This window comes from Falco rusticolus, chromosome 15 (genome assembly GCF_015220075.1).
Source record: "Falco rusticolus isolate bFalRus1 chromosome 15, bFalRus1.pri, whole genome shotgun sequence".
Lineage (NCBI taxonomy): Eukaryota > Metazoa > Chordata > Aves > Falconiformes > Falconidae > Falco > Falco rusticolus.
This window is the reverse complement of record NC_051201.1, coordinates 15,998,207-16,014,175: the sequence shown is the minus strand read 5'-3', so window position 1 is coordinate 16,014,175 and position 15,969 is coordinate 15,998,207. Positions and strand designations below refer to the sequence as shown.

Sequence of the window (15,969 nt, the reverse complement as noted above, 5' to 3'; positions counted from 1 at the left end):
CCACCATAAGCTGTCTGAAACCACACTCTCATTAACTTAGCCAAGCCTCGCAGGGAGATCGGACTCATGTGCTAAGTCTCAAAGGGGAGTGGTGAGACTTCAAAGTAAAAATATCTACACATTTGGACTAATTTTCAACCAGTCAGTCTTCTGATGTCTTTTCTGGAGCCACCTTACAGACTTGCATATTCTGCTTTAATAAGTCTCATACACTAGCTCGATAGCCACCTATCTGTATGTCAAGTGACCCGCTTCTTATGTTTTACCCCTTTGGGATAAGAAAAAAGGGCGAGATGGGAAAAGGTGATGTTTTGCAAGTAAGTGTCTTGATACTTCACTAGACTAAGAAGCAGTATGAGTGCTTCCTCATTATTATTTTTTTATCACTTCACTCTTTTTATCCCCTCACCCCCACACCCACCAAAAAGCACATGCTGGCAGTAAATTTAATGTTGAAAGTTCACAGCTTCTCAAACTAGAAAAGACTGCAAAAGATGCCACAGAATTAGCATCAATATCGTACTAGATCTTGATAAAAGCATAAAGGCATCACAACGCTAGAAATGTAATAATTATTACTATTTCTAATCCAGGATAATAATAAAAGCATTCTCTGTGAAACTGTTTGGGTTCAATCAAATCAGGATTTATATGGCTATCAAAAACATCTGAGAAGTGCTTTTGCACAGTTAAGACAACTGCTGATGGATTCGGAAAAACGAAATGTGCTTTTACATTATCAAACAAAATACTGTGTTCAGCTGAATGGCAAAGAGAGCCTTTACTGAATAAACAACCCTGTAAGCACTCATAAACTTACTGATACAACATATATGACCTTTACCAAAAGGAATGAGACAACATCTGCTGTTGTACAATAATTTGGAGTGTAAGAAACACTGAATTATTATAAAAGAAACCCACACCCACACTTCAATCCCTCTCTCATCAAATCTGGAAAGATGGAAGAGGAAGTGGGGAAATCAGAAGTTTTAAAGGATTTTGATTTATTATTTGATTTATTTATTATTGGATCGGAATTTAAACTGTTGAAGCTCTGTAGCCATGTACGTATTTAAAGCATCCCAAATATGGGACACTACTACAACTTGAGACATGAGCGTTAGTTTCTGTGTTGTGCCAACACTGCCGATTACGTTTTTGTTCTATGTGGACAGAGAGATGTATTTCCGTTCATAAGATAACTTAAGACTTCACAGTACTGTAACAGACCCCTTCAACTCCTTTATGTTATTGTTACTATTTATCCTACATTTCTGTGAACTTGTTCATATTAAATTCCGAAGTTCCTGAAGGGCTTTGCTTGTGGTATGTGTCCAAATATGTCCTCACTATGCACAACTTGGAAACGCACAAAAGCTTGCAAAGTCCTCGCTACCAAAATCCCTCCATCAAACCAACCAAAAAAAAAAAAATCTCTGTAGCCAATTCAAATTTACCCTTCTTCTACATCATTAAGTAGAATTTTCTGAAGCTTGTCAAATTAAATAGAGTTAATCTTACTACTTCCATTTGCAATCACAGTATTTTCATAACTGAAGCATGTGAAGTATACATTACCTCTTTTCCGATCTACGAGGCGCCACACAATACTCTTGACAGAAAGCTGAAGGCATTATGACAACTGTATCCTAAATTCTACTGTATAAGTACTTACTTGTTCAACAGGCAAATTTTCATATTCAACTGGTCAAAAAACTTTTTCTTAAGATGCTTTCATGTAATGTTTTGGGTTGTTCAGTTTCAGCGTAATTAAAGCCTTTCTTACGGTCAGAGCCTTGCTGATGCCAAGAACAGTTCTCACTTACTAGGAATGTTTCCTTCTAAGCACATTCCCTTGAGTAAGAGAGCAAATGACACAATTGCTAACTTCTATAAATAAAGTAACAGTTTAGGATACCTAGTTTTACCCCATCCTCCATCTGCTTTTTCAGCCTTTTCCTAAGTGGAACAGGAAAAAAAAAAAAAAAATGCATGTGCACAGACACATTCCACATGCTCTCTATACATTTAGATTCATGAAGCCTAATTTTCCTTTACTTGGTATCTGATTTTTATAGAGCATGTCTTACCTACGTGTTTAGTGAGAAACTACAAACTAAATGTGTATGTTTAACTTACAAGTTTATTTTAGCTGGATTCGCTGCATCTATGACTGAGAATGAACAGCTTAAACATTAACTTATCGCTTTACACTACAGCTAAAGCTGAGGACATTGGACCAGATAACACTCCACCTTCTCGGAGTGTGTACTCAAAACTTACATCTTACAAGTAGCTAAACCAACAGATTTCCCAAAGGTTAGTGATTAACTCAGACGACTGAAAAATTACAACAAAAGACTGTCAAAGTTGAACACAGTTGAGTTCAGCAGCTGTTCTCAACAGATCTGTAAAGTATTAGAAAAATAACATTACAGTAATTTCCAGATTCTAACCTGGCGTGCTGAACTGAACCATCGTTCAGTTCCCTTCTAGTCTCCAGAAAAAGGAGAATTCTTCCTTGATGTAATGACAGCAGACAAAATGCAGTTAGGCTCTGAAGAGCAGAATTGAGAAAAAAAGGAACTGGCATGCTCTTCTCTCTAATATTTTGAAGAACAGCAAACAAAGATGGCCACGGCCGTTTTAAATGGTACTAACTGAAAAGCGAACTTTCAACTACACAATGTGTGCTTCCTCTCAGTCACGTTACAGCTAAGCCCAGTGGTCAGCTGTCACTTGTGGTAGGGCTTGTAACTTCCTTCCCCTTAGTGACAGCTTCTCTAGGCTGAAGCCATCAGTTATTTTGGTGAAATCCCCCACTACAAGCCTTTGGCAGGGTGTACCATAGCACGCACTGTTTCGTACCTGCACTGCTTCCTCTGCTATTCAGCCTGTCAGACCGGCAGCCCACTCCTCCTGCTCCTGACTGCGGTCTACAACACTGTTCACTGGGTGAGAGGAGAGCGGTACACCACCACCTGTGAGGTTTGCTCAAGTCTCTTGGAAAATTTATTGGTTTTGCTCAGAGAAAATTACCAGACACGTGTAGCACTGACTCTATCAACCTCCTGTAACTCTGCAGAGGTGGCTATCGCTGAGCGGAGAGCGCTCCTTCCATATTATACATCACTAATACGATGCCCATAACACAAGAACCACCTTGTAAATGTGAGTATACTTCACATACAAAACCACATGCCACATAGATACAGCTAACGCAGAATTCACATTCTGCCAATTTCTAAAAACACATTCCAAAAAACAGGTTAAGAGGATCCAAAATGAACAGTGGGTTTAAGTCACTCATGTCAACACTGTCTGTCACTATGGCAGGACCAAAGAGCATTAAAGATTCTGCTGTCTGAATTTGGTTTACTATTCCAGCTAACAAGTCTTTATTTTCAGCTACTGTTATCTACAGATAGATGACTACAGCTACAAATCTCCATTCTTATTAACCATGTGAGCAGAGGGATACAGTTAAACTATATTCAATTAAGCCAAAAATCCAACCGAGTCCCCGTAAAACCATCTGGAGTTGTAAAAGCAACTTCCCTGGCTTCTCTTTAATGCAACCCTTATTAAAAAAAGCACAGCTCTGCATAGGAGAAACTAATTTCAATTGAATGAAGTACTAGCAAAACCCCATCTTCAGTGGAAAGAGACATTACAGATTTTCAGCTCAATACACAGATTTATAGACTTGTTCGTGTACAAAAACCCAGTTCCTTTAATTTTGTAAGATATGTCAGTTTAACTACCCATTAAGAAGAGCATGATCTATGTAACGCGGCGTTGCTGACATTCCACCTTAACAGACATATTCAAGACTGCAGGTCTTAGGGCTAGAAGCCCTGCTACTAGTGAAGATCTGAGTTTCAGAAGCTGCTTTTTTTTAACACGATACTTATCAGGCATGCATGCATGTCTGATACGTTCCCATATAATCTTAGTAAATAAATATTAATGAAACTACATGTTCTCACATCTTATACCCTTTGTTTGACTACAGTAGGTCTAGTTTGTCTTTGTTCCTATGTGCGATAGAAAAAGTTGATCTTTTTGACCAGAAATCCCTTTGGGTTTGTTCTGTTGTGGGTTTTTTTGTGTTGGTTTTTTTTTTTAATACGGAAAAATAAACATTACTTTCATTGGTGAATACTTCACAAAGTAAACGGGCACAAAATGTTGTTTTTACGTATTAACAAATAGAACAGCGTCCTACTCACATCTGCATTAGGCCACAGCTCTTTTATAACGTTTTCTATCCTGTTCACCACTTCCATCCGCATTCTCTCTTCTTCAGGTCTGGGAGACATATACTTATAAAAGTCAATGATTTCTTCATGAAGACTAAGAAAGAAAAAAAGAAAAAAAAATAACAGAAAGTCAGGAAAAAAAAAACACAGGAGAATGAAACAGCAACTACTCTAATCGAACATGCTTTTTAAGCTCCTAGTTACCCATTTAGTTAAGAGGCAGTTGAAGATAGCGTGCAATGAAAAAAAGCCCACCAGATTTACAACACTTAGTACTGGTTAGTTCTACATCAGTTTCTTAAGCCATAGGTCAATATTGCACTGCATTTGCTAAAAGTGTGGAAGCAAATCTAAATCCAAGCGCCTCAATTCACATTGAAAATCACACTCCGTATTTTAATGCCAGCATAACACAGAAACTGTTTGGTCTTCAGCTAGGAATGCAGCTGTAAGCTCCGAGTACACACTTCCCAAAAATTTAAACAGGAGGTTTTCAGCCAACGCTTCCTAGTCAGCCCCTTGGCACCAGCTAGGGAGTTTCAGGCATCAGTCTGTGTTCAGTACCAAGCTTTTAAAAAGTCGATAGTAATTGTGCCAGTACTAGAGCTAGAAAAACTGCTTCTTTTTACTGCTTAGAGAAGATGAATAAACTCCAAATGCACCCGCTCCCCATAACAAGAAAATATGTAGTACAAGTGCAGAAGTGGTGGCTCAGAAGAATAAGTGATTGACAGACAGTTAACCCATATATTTGGCAGTTTACTATATTACATGTGCTTCTCACCGTCAGTAAGTCATTTTTAAACTGCCTATTATTAGAGATGAAATAAAAATGTCTTCATACAGCGCCACAAATTTCTACGCTTCTGTAATACCAACAACACATCACCCTCTTGACTAACAACATTTTTGAAAAAAAACCAGACGCAACCCTTTCATTTCAGCCACAGAGCAGCTAAATTAATTTCATTTGTTCCCTGCAATGGCCATTATAGTAATAGCTATTTTTTTAAAATGTATTGTTTCTAGTTACCACATACAACTGCATCTCTCCTTAAAGCTCTGAGGGACCATCAGGACAGAGCAATTCATTAAGAGCAAGCCCTCAGATGAGATGTGGAATCTAATACTTCCCTACTGTACACACATTTAAATAAATCAAATGTTAATAACTGGAAGTTGTATACAGGTGTCAACAAAACAGATTAAAATATCTGAAAGTTGTATTTAACGGAGTCAGGGTAAGGACAGAACTCAAACCATCTGGCATTGGCATTATGTTCTTCAATACTGCAGCATTATGAACAACACAAGCTTCTTTCTCTCCAAGATGAAGGAATAAAATATTTACATTACTTTTTACTGAGCATCTACTGGAATTCCCTACACACACACACGGCAAGGGGAATAGTTATAAAAGCCTAGCAACCTGTGGTAGCCATCATCACAGCTCTCTATAGCTAACGCAAAAACTCCTCTGACAGAGCTCCTCCAAAGGGAGATCCAGACAGATACCCAATTTAGCTGTTCCAAAACCACCTTTGGAGAAGCTTCTCCTCATTTGACACCTACAGACGGAGACTCACAAACACTTCAACTAAAAACTAAAATAAAACCACCCCTCCGCAAAGATCTCCTGCAAAAATGCAAGGTGCCACCTCCCCGCTTCTCCCCCGCCTTACTGGCACGCTGGCACCAGCACCGAGCCCCGCTCACACACATCATCTCAGGTACCACAAGGATGTTCTGAGCAACGCAGCTGCAATAGTCATACCGATAAATGCTGTTTTCAGCATGTATTTTGACAATGCTAAGAAATTTCGTACCTCCTCCTACAGCTGCTTTCTTGCTTTTCCTTGGAAGCTTACAACCTGGGGTTAACATGCACGTTCTGAACCACCACTGCCATCCTGGGCACGGGCTTCTCTGCCTTTGGCTTTTCAGCCATCTCCTGTCCTGTTCCTCACTGTTAGTCAACATACTGGCACTTAAACATTCTTAAAGTTATCCTCCTGTTGCAAGAATTGAATTCACGTGAGAAGTGCGTGACAAAGGGCAAGTTGAGCACTCCAGCAACCAAGTTCACTCTCCGTCCCCACTGCCAGTCACACATACCGACCTGCTAGTTTAGTCTCTGCGTGCTTGACCATTAAGGTAGCATTCAAAAACAGGAGCAGCTAGGGGAACAGGCAAAAAACTCGATAAACAAACTCCAGAAAATAAAAATTATTTTTCAACTGTATTTGGCGAACCAGCTTACGGGAAGACCTGGGAGTCAGCCCAAGGCTTCCTACCATGTCTGGCAAGCTCTTCACTTTCTTTGCGGACTACACAGGGGGGAACTGATCAAGTTAACACAGACCTGCTTCTGCCTCTGCTCCTCTGGACTACCTGGAACAGACTGGTTACACCCACAAGGCACAAGATTTGCCCCAGAGCAATGTTTTTAGTAATAGAAGATGGAGTGCACACCATGAGGAGTGTCACCACATCATCTGAGGGCACTTAATGGCACAAGATGTGCTGGGATAATACCAAGAGACTATCCCTGGGGAGAGATTCATGTATGGCACAGCACAAATCCATACTGCCCGTCATTAGTGGGCCCAGCTGCTCCTGGGCTTCCGCTTTACGGGAGTTAATTGTTCCCCTGCCCCGTAAGGGAACCTTGGAAGAACAAGGCAATCAGAAATGAGGTCCCTGAAGTGCACAAAGGGCCAAGCCATGCAGACACTGCAGTTCTCAGGGCACTTCTCTTTATTAACTCCACCGACACTTTTAATCGAGATAATTATATCAACTGGCGTACTCTTCAGAAGCTCATAAAATAATGATGTATTGTCAAAATCAGAGGTATTTCTTTTTTTAAAAAAACATAAAAAACATATGTCTGCATCTCTTTCAGTGGGATCCTTCTTGGTCTTAGGTAGTCATAGAAAGCTTTACGGCAAAACAAAAAATTAAGCAGCACACAAACACAAGGAAACATGTATTACACATGCACTGGATGTTACTGAACAAATGCAGATGTAGAAAAAAAAATAAATTTGAAATTTTTCAAAGATAAAAGAAAGGCTTACAGACTACTAGAGAAAGTTCCCATCACCACACCAGCTGGAAATATTACAGATCTATCTGCGGCTTCACCTGCTGCAAGACTGCATGCGGCTAGGACCGCCTGTGCTGCACGGAGCCAGTGTGCAGAAGGCAGGCAGAAGCCATAAAGGCTCCAGACTACACCTAGACCCATTATTTCCCTGCCCAACAATGACTGCTGCCAAGAAATAATAAGGGGATGATTAATTAAAGCCAAGACAAACAGAAGCAGCCACATGCAGATTTCAGAGCAGTACAACATGACTTAGAGGTGTGACTCCAATTAATGCCGAGTTAACTCAAGCTGCATTGAAAATTAAAACTCAAGGTTATTCACTGTCTTAATCAACATCTATTATAGTCGCTGCTTTTCAAAACAATTTGTTTGGATTAATGGAGTCTGTTTACAAGAGTCTCTAGTGGAATTTTATATCTTTAACCAAAATGAAGATCAAAGAGACTGAGAAGTTATTTTTGGCATCATAACAGTATTTTATTATTTAATGCCATTACATTCATCAGTTATTTTAGATAAAAGTCTTTAAAAAGAGACTTGTTTGTAGAAGGAAATTATGCTGTAATAAACCTGATTTCATTATGGAGAGATACTTCATTTGGCTTTACAGTCATACTGAAGCATACCAACACCCAAGAGCTACTCGGGATGGATGGAGAGAGGTCTCTGCAATGCATAAGAGTATTAGTTTACTGGTTTTATTACAGTAAACAGCAATAAACAACTGGGTCTTTGTCCCATGCTTCAGGAAATCTTAACATGTGGGGAAATGAAAAATTAAATAGTCTCTTACACTTTCTCCGAGTATGTTCTAAAACAAAGTACTAGCTACATCACACCCTGTTTTCAAGCCTGGTAAGCTGATTACATCAGAATTTCACAGACAGAACACAATTACAGAGAAGAGAAGCCACTAAATTTAGTGGATTATAGCACCTGTTATGTTCATCTGACAGAGTTAGTGATGCACCATTAAAAAATAAATTATGGCTGCAAAAGTTGTAATCGCAAACTTCCCACTGTATCATCACTGAATAGCACCAAGAGGAATGCGAGTCTGCTAGACTCAAGCTGTTCAGGTGAAAAGCTGCAGCTTTTGCGCAGGTGCAAGTGCTACAGAACACCGCACATCACACCTCTGTCTTAGTTGGATCACACCTTACTTTATTTTGTAGCACAACTTGTGGGTTCTAAATGTGCAACTCAGGATTTCAAACTCGTTTACATCTGTCCCAGATGTTTTTCTGGAGCATGAATCTTAATGCACCTCTGGCAATCAATTAAAAAATAATCACATATGAACAAAGCATTATTTCTGTTTTATATGCACAGCACACAGACAGATACACGGACAAACACATACGCTTGACCGTATGCTTCAGTCACCTTACACATAAAGCAGCACACCTCGCTACTGCTGTACATTAGAACTGGAACCAAGAGCGATACTGCGAGGCATGTTGCTTTGTGAAACCTAACTGGAGATACAAGAAGTTTTACCTTTTGCACTAGGATCCTGACGCAGATTTAATAACCGGCCCGCTGTGCTCACTGATTCTGGCAGCTGGAGGAAGCCAGCCCGACACAGCCAATGCCCAATGCTTGCCAGCCACGCCAGCGGCTGCCCTGCATGGGACCATGCCCTGCATGGACCTCCCCTGCCTGCCCCCGGCAGCTGAGAAGCAGAGGCACAGTCCTGCTAACCTGAGCAGCCGGCAAAGGGAAGAGAATTCTGACTGGTTTTGTTTAATCACAGGATAGCAGTTACGCGTTGCCTTTGTGTGCCCACACAGCAGTATTACTAACCAGAGTAGTATGTTTTAATTGAAAAGTTTCCTCCTTTTGTCATTCTGGAATCGTGTTATACTTCTACTCTCCTCTGGCTCTTCTTCACTCTTCATTTCACAGGAGAAATTATGCAGGCATGCATATTCTAATTTCTCTCATCAGGGTGTTACCCACAGCTTCTGCTCCAACTGTTAAAAACGAGTGGGTTAAAAATCTTGCTCATCCATCCCAAAGAGCTTCCTCTGCCTTGAGCAAAAATATTTCTTTGCACAGGAAATGCTGTTTGCAAACATCACTAAAGGTAATTTAAAACAATAGATATTAACCACATGCAAAAGAATCGTACAGTGCTCATGCACCACAGTTTGCTCTTTGGCAGGTTTTTCTGCAGGAAGCTTCATTTTCAGAATCATGAAAATCTAAATTATTTAGAACCTCTGCGGATGGTGGTCAGAAGTAAGCAATGACTTTTGCCTTCCTAAACTATGCTTTAACATGAATCACTTGTGATTTAAGACTTTGATTTTGTATCCACACTTGGATGGGATGTTTGCAATGTACCCCTGTAGCACTAAATAAGCCTTTTGTATCTGAATTTTCTTTGGATGAGTAATTCCTACAGGACAGTGTTTAGATGCCCCTAGCGTTTTAAGTCTCCTCGGGGGGGGGGGGGAACCAAAGGCAACAATGAGAAATATTGTAGATGTTCAGGTTTATAGTTGTTTTTGAGGAAGACAGCGAAAGAAGATGAATCCGAGGTGTTTTAGCATCTTGAAAGCATCAATAGTTAGAAGTCCTAACTGCATCCATCCCTCCACTCCCAAGAGGAAAGCTAGCATTGCACAGGAGAAGAGAGAGTAACTTAACTCTGGTCCTTTGGAAGTTCCACAAACTAAACAAAGCTCTTCCCTCTCCCGTCTGCAATCTACTTGATCCTAAAGCGGTTTTGAACAAAATTGCAACAAAGGTAAAGGAAAGACACAGAGAGCCCAATCCTCTCTCTCTCCCCCTTCAGAATTATGCAAATTTTTTTTAATATTTATTTTAAAAGTAACATTGACACTCTACAAGATGGGGAATCCAACAGCTTCCCAAACTAACTTTCCGTTTTAACATTCATCTCCCACAAGCTTAATAAAATAATTTCTAGACTACTACTACCACCTAGACGTGTCGAATAATGAAGCAGGAACAACAGCAGACACTGTAAAGATCATAAATTGTTTTCCCACCTACAAACTCAAGCAAAACCAAACAATTTGAATCATCTGCTGAAGTCTTCTACTTACCGCCTGGGCCTCTGGAGCAGAAAAATTCTTTTAGTATTTGCTGGTTTAAGCTACTGAAAACACACCTAAGTGCATCTGCAGGTGATTTAACAGGCAGTTAAGTTTCACATTGACTGATACATCAGTCCTCATGAGAAACTAAAATTGTGCATAATAAAGCAAACAATCTTCAAAAGCCTCAGAGACTCTGACCATTACTTCTATATCCTGTTACTAAACCATATGAATATATTATAGGTCACATATATTGAGCTGCATATGCCCTATGGGAGCTTTAAAATGAAACATCCCAAAAAACATCCTGATTAGTAACCTGACAAGTCACACATTTTTCCTCAGTTTCATTCACCCGTTTGAAATCCAGCTTCACAGACCATCTTTCCACAGTTTACCTAAAGACACACATGCAGAAAAAACACAGGTATTCCACTGCCATATGATTACTAAACAGCACTAAAACCCAGGATACCTACTGTATAAACCGTTTCCCAAGGTGCAAACAGAGAATTACACTTTGCAGAGGGCTAGGTAATGAGACTTATTTCTGTCCCCCTCCATTAGAGCCAGGTGTTTGTCACCACTCCCTGGCTTCCCAGTGACCAGGTCTGTTATAACAGGATTACACAGGCCTCCCTAATCCATCTAGGGCAAAGTTAGCCAAGTTAAACCCCACCACCTTCATCAGTTCAGCTAAAGCAGCCAACTTCTCCTAAGTGTAGCCAGGCACCCGACGAGGAGCCCTTGAGGACAGCAGCAGCCGTCACTTCCACACGGATGGCACTGGGTGAAAAGAGAAGGAGAAGAAACACCTTCAGCTGGTGTATCTACAACCAGAAGACGCCCCTCCAGCCACCAAGCAACATCTGAGTAGCTTTCAGTATTCACCCAACAACAGCTTGACCCTTCTGATTAGCATTTATCATCTGCTCAGTAATTCACTGAATTGCCTTGCAGGATCCAGGGAGGACAAAATTTTCACAGATGCATTAAATGATTCAGGAACCTAGATCCTGTTTTCAGGACTAATGCCTTTCAGGATTAACCTAATCACTCTGATCCTGAGTTTGAAAACGCTTTTCTGAATGGAGTTAGTTCATTCCCTTCAACAATTTATGGTGGACAGCGGAGTTCCCTCTCTCTTTCTCCCATGAAACAGCCATCCCCCCAACCCCTCCCAAATTAACACAGGGTTTTATTTATGCTCTGGATTTAACCTCAACTTAAGGGTTTAACTGCATCATAAAAGGCACTAAAATAGCACTGCCTTATGGAAACGGCCAAAGTGTGGTAGAAATGTATTAAAACACAAGGAGAAAGAAGCAATGTGGGCCATTCTTTTCAATTATGTGTGCTTTGTCTTCCTAAAATACACTCAGATGTGCTACAATTTTTCCTACAGAAATTTGTCTTTTAAGAGGAAAGAAAGTCCTATTGAACTTGAATTATAACTCAGTGCTTGAATTAGTCCTACCAATAAGCAATCTGAAGTATAACTCTGCAACCCATCTACTGGATTTTAAACCCATGCTTTATGCACACCTAGTCTTGCTATCTATTTTTACAGCATTTCCAACAAAAACATCAAATGCCAACTGGAGAGACTATTTTGAGAAGTAGCCTCACTTCCCATTGTTTTTTCCTTTTTTTTAATCATACTGTACATAAAAACAATCTAGCTGAATCACTACATGTGTGGGAACAGCCTTCTCTTTTTTTTTTTTCCCTGGAAAGTATCTACATATCATCCCTTCTTCTCATCTCTGTAAGCAAGCACTATGAGAATCTGCCGCTTCTTCTTCCAGGCAATGCATGTGGTTTTGCTAATGGGTGGTATAATAAAAATTAAGAGAAACTGCTACCTCAACTGAGCTGAAAGAAAAATTACTAACAAAAGAACAAGATAAAGCAGGAGAGAAAGGTTTTGTGCAGGAAAAACGAAGTGGGAAGCACAGAGATGGGAAATTGCAGTTTTATTTCATAATGACAAAAAGTATTCAACTTCAGTAATACCTAATTATCTGGAAACACACCAGTAATTCCAACATCACCTATAAAATACTACCACAAGGTTTTTCTTTAGCTCACTTGTAGAATAGTATTAGTCTGTTGGAACAGTTACATATACAGACCAGCTATGCAGTTTGCAACCTCCTAATTTAAAATACAGATATATATGTTTTAAAGCCTCCAAGTTTCAAGTGCAAGTGTTAGCATGCACTTCATACATTCCATAATTACAACTTGAGGTAAATTTCCAAACAGCTAAAACCACAGAAAAGCTAAAGGTATCTATTTCCTTATAGTGGAGGATTAGTAATACCTCAGCCTGCCAGTTCCCCTTGCTTAAAACCCTCTAAATCAAAAAGACTGAATAACAGTAAGAGCTTAACAAAAAGGAAAAGTAACTATCAGTATCAGTAGTAGTTCAGTTTATTTTAGCTGAACTTTCCCAGCAACACAGTAATGTTTGTGTTTGTGTTAGTATTGTAATAAAAGCTACAGCCAGCAAATCACCACAACGCTTGTGAGTAGGTCTGACCCCTTCTGTACCAGCACAACAGGCAGGAGAAGGCAGTTACAACCAAAAAAAGTGTATTAGATCAGTTTTGCAAATTATCACCAGTGGTGTTGCTATTAAACCAGAACCGCGGGATACAGCAGGTCAGCTAATACACCTTTCTGTTTGGTTCATAAAGCCAGGCTAGCAGGACGGTTCTTTATACATCATTAGCACACTGCTACTCTTTTGCCAGTGCAGTAAATATTATCACACACACAAAACAATCCGTGACCTGCCAATAAATGACAACACATCACATAACTGGGCAGAGGTGAGACTAACACACTCCCGGCAGGCTTATGAGCATTTCCGATGGATAACGTGTGCTCGGAAAAAAAAAATCTCCATCTGAGGTCAAGCTAGAAACTTGCAGCATAGACCTTTGTTACCATGTAAATAGCTGCACGTGTGGCAGGTCCCCCAACATGAAGCCAGGCAAGCCTTGCACGGGGCTCAGAACAGCGTTTTCTGACACAGAAGAGTGTGGAGAAAATTCCACACACAGCGGGTTCTGCCTAGCAAATATTCTTCTTGTTTATGACTTGGGAAATTAATTCACTTGAAAGATTAGTTAAACGAACAGAAGGACAGCAATGGCATTACAAACTCCTGTCTCCTTCCACCAGAGTTGATTTAAACTTTCAAATGTCCACACCAGTCCCTAAGAAGGAAGAGGGATACTATCACAATCCCAGGCTTACGCTGTTCGCCCCAAAGGCAAGTCAAAAAGCTGCTTAAAGTCCAAGTTCCTACCAGCAGCCAGTACTGCTCACATACTGGGGCCTGCAAATTAGTCCCACACACCTCAGAGCGCACTGTGCCGACTCCAGAAAGCCGCCTCACGTCCAGCTGTGCAGCAAGCCTGCTTTCTAGCTGCTAAGCAGGCAGAAGAACCAAGAACAGAACAAAACTCTAAACACCTCTGCTTCAGTAACACATTAGATCTAAACTTAAAATAATAACATAAAAATATTAAGTCCAGTAACTAGCCACAGCTGCAGTTCATTAAGGTCTTTTCAGCTCTAGCATAACATTTTCAAAATACATTTGAAGTGCCAGTATGCTACCTGGAAAGTCAATGCAGATTCCTAAAGCTTTCCCAACATCATCTAACGATCACAGTTTTGGGTAGCTTTTTTATTTATCTTTTTTTTCCAAGAGGAGACTTTTGCACAGGTTTTTGCAACATTCAAGGAACACAGAAATGAGCCACAAGTCACTTTGGTCGCATCTCATACTAAAATATTCAAAACTTCTTATGAGAAGATTTGAAGTTAGCATTTGCTATTAAAACCACAAGGTTTTAAATTTGCATGTTAAATTTATATCCTCCAAGCAAAATGGACAGTGATCCTAATTCACCTGTTTAGCGCATATTCAGAACCAGCTTATCACCCATTTTGTAGTTGTTGCTGCACTTTGGTGACGCTCTGCTACAATATCAACCCAAGTTTAGACGCGTGGCTGGTCATATCCAGGCAAAATTCAAATCCCAGTAGCAGTTCTCCCTCCCACTTCCAAATGCTCAAAAGTGACTGGAGTGGGTGCATTTTGCAGGAGGATAGGGAGGAACAATCACACATGCTATGGCAAGGTACAAGGAACATTTCAGGTGGCTTTTTACTTTGATGATTTGTTATCTTTACAGTAAGGGTGTACACAGTGAACTATGTTCACATTAAACAACGCAGTACTCATTTTGGGACTCACGCTGCAGTAATACACTCTTTTAGAAGGTATATATTAGAAGCTGTTTGTTCATATTCTGGTTTGTTCTCTTGTGCTCAGACACTCCCACTAGCAAGGCAGGATACACGGGGATCAGAAAAACCTTGGGCTAGGAGGACAGCACTCCACCTGCAAAATATTTTGGAGAGTCACCAGCCTCCTTTTGCTCTGCTTATCACTCTGGGCTAGAAAGCTACAAACAAAAACAAAAATACAATGCCTAAGCAGATGACAGCAAAATGTTTTCCGAGGTCATTTCTACTAGCCCAGTGATAAAATTCATGTTCAAGAGCTGTGGTGTCAGGAACTGGAAGAAATGCTTCTTCCTCCATGCAGGTAACCAGTCTCATCCTTCAGAGTATCTGGAGAAGCCAGTCTCTTCACTAAACCTGTGGATCAAATCATGGTTTTTATCTTCTTTTCCTTGAAGCTTCAGGTAGTACATCTGTCAGAAAATCAGCAATATAAGCCCAGAAAACACTTCACTGAAATATCTTCCATGAGTCCAAAACCTGAAAATTCAGAAACACCAACATATGCTGAAAGATGCCTTAAATAAAAGATTTCAGTTGCTCAGCTGAACCTCAGTTGCTAGGTTTCTGTTTGGACATAAGGACGAAAAAAACCATCACGCTGTGAAAAAAAGGGACTTTAATGGTTTGAGAGTTAAATCCTCACAACTGACCCAGGATCAGCATCATGTAGGCGAATGCTGGAGCCCACTCTAGCATGGGACACCCCTGGCACTGCACACACACCTCCTCACACCATCCACATGTTGTACATTAACATATCTGTGCGCGGCCTTCCGACTGAAGCAGCAAACAGTGAGGGGCTCTGCAGAGCTCTCTGAAACCCACTCCAAACTCATCCAACTCACCTACTGAAACCACTCTTGCAAAATAATTTCAGTAATAATGTGAAGATTAAGCAAATGTGCGTAGTGTACCAAAAAAGTAAGTAGAAGATGCAGTAGTGGAGACCAGTGATCAAAGAAGCACAAGAGGGTGTCTGCGAGCTCTACAAACTGCTGAATCAATAGCAACTGGTAAAAGCACGTTTCAGCATGCCTGAAGCAGGTACGGTTCAGAGGAGCCAAGGCTGCAATGAACTATTCCAGCATATAATGTTCAGTGACTTAATGCCTACAGGCAAATACCGCATTATACAAGAAATGAGAAAGTTTGTTATTACACAGTTATTCTCGTCGTTCACTCTGTGCTGTTA

The 15,969-nt window shown here is 40.3% G+C and overlaps 1 protein-coding gene across 2 annotated transcripts in view; it reads right to left on the bottom strand.

The window, feature by feature from the left end:
• The window catches only part of TENT4B (terminal nucleotidyltransferase 4B), a 42,753-nt gene that overhangs the window by 16,715 nt on the left and 10,069 nt on the right, over positions 1-15,969 (bottom strand). For both annotated transcript variants that reach the window (XM_037408766.1, XM_037408767.1), the window contains exon 2: positions 4,236-4,359. In XM_037408766.1, the coding sequence (XP_037264663.1) occupies positions 4,236-4,359 (124 nt within the window). The remainder of the gene's footprint in view (positions 1-4,235; positions 4,360-15,969) is intronic.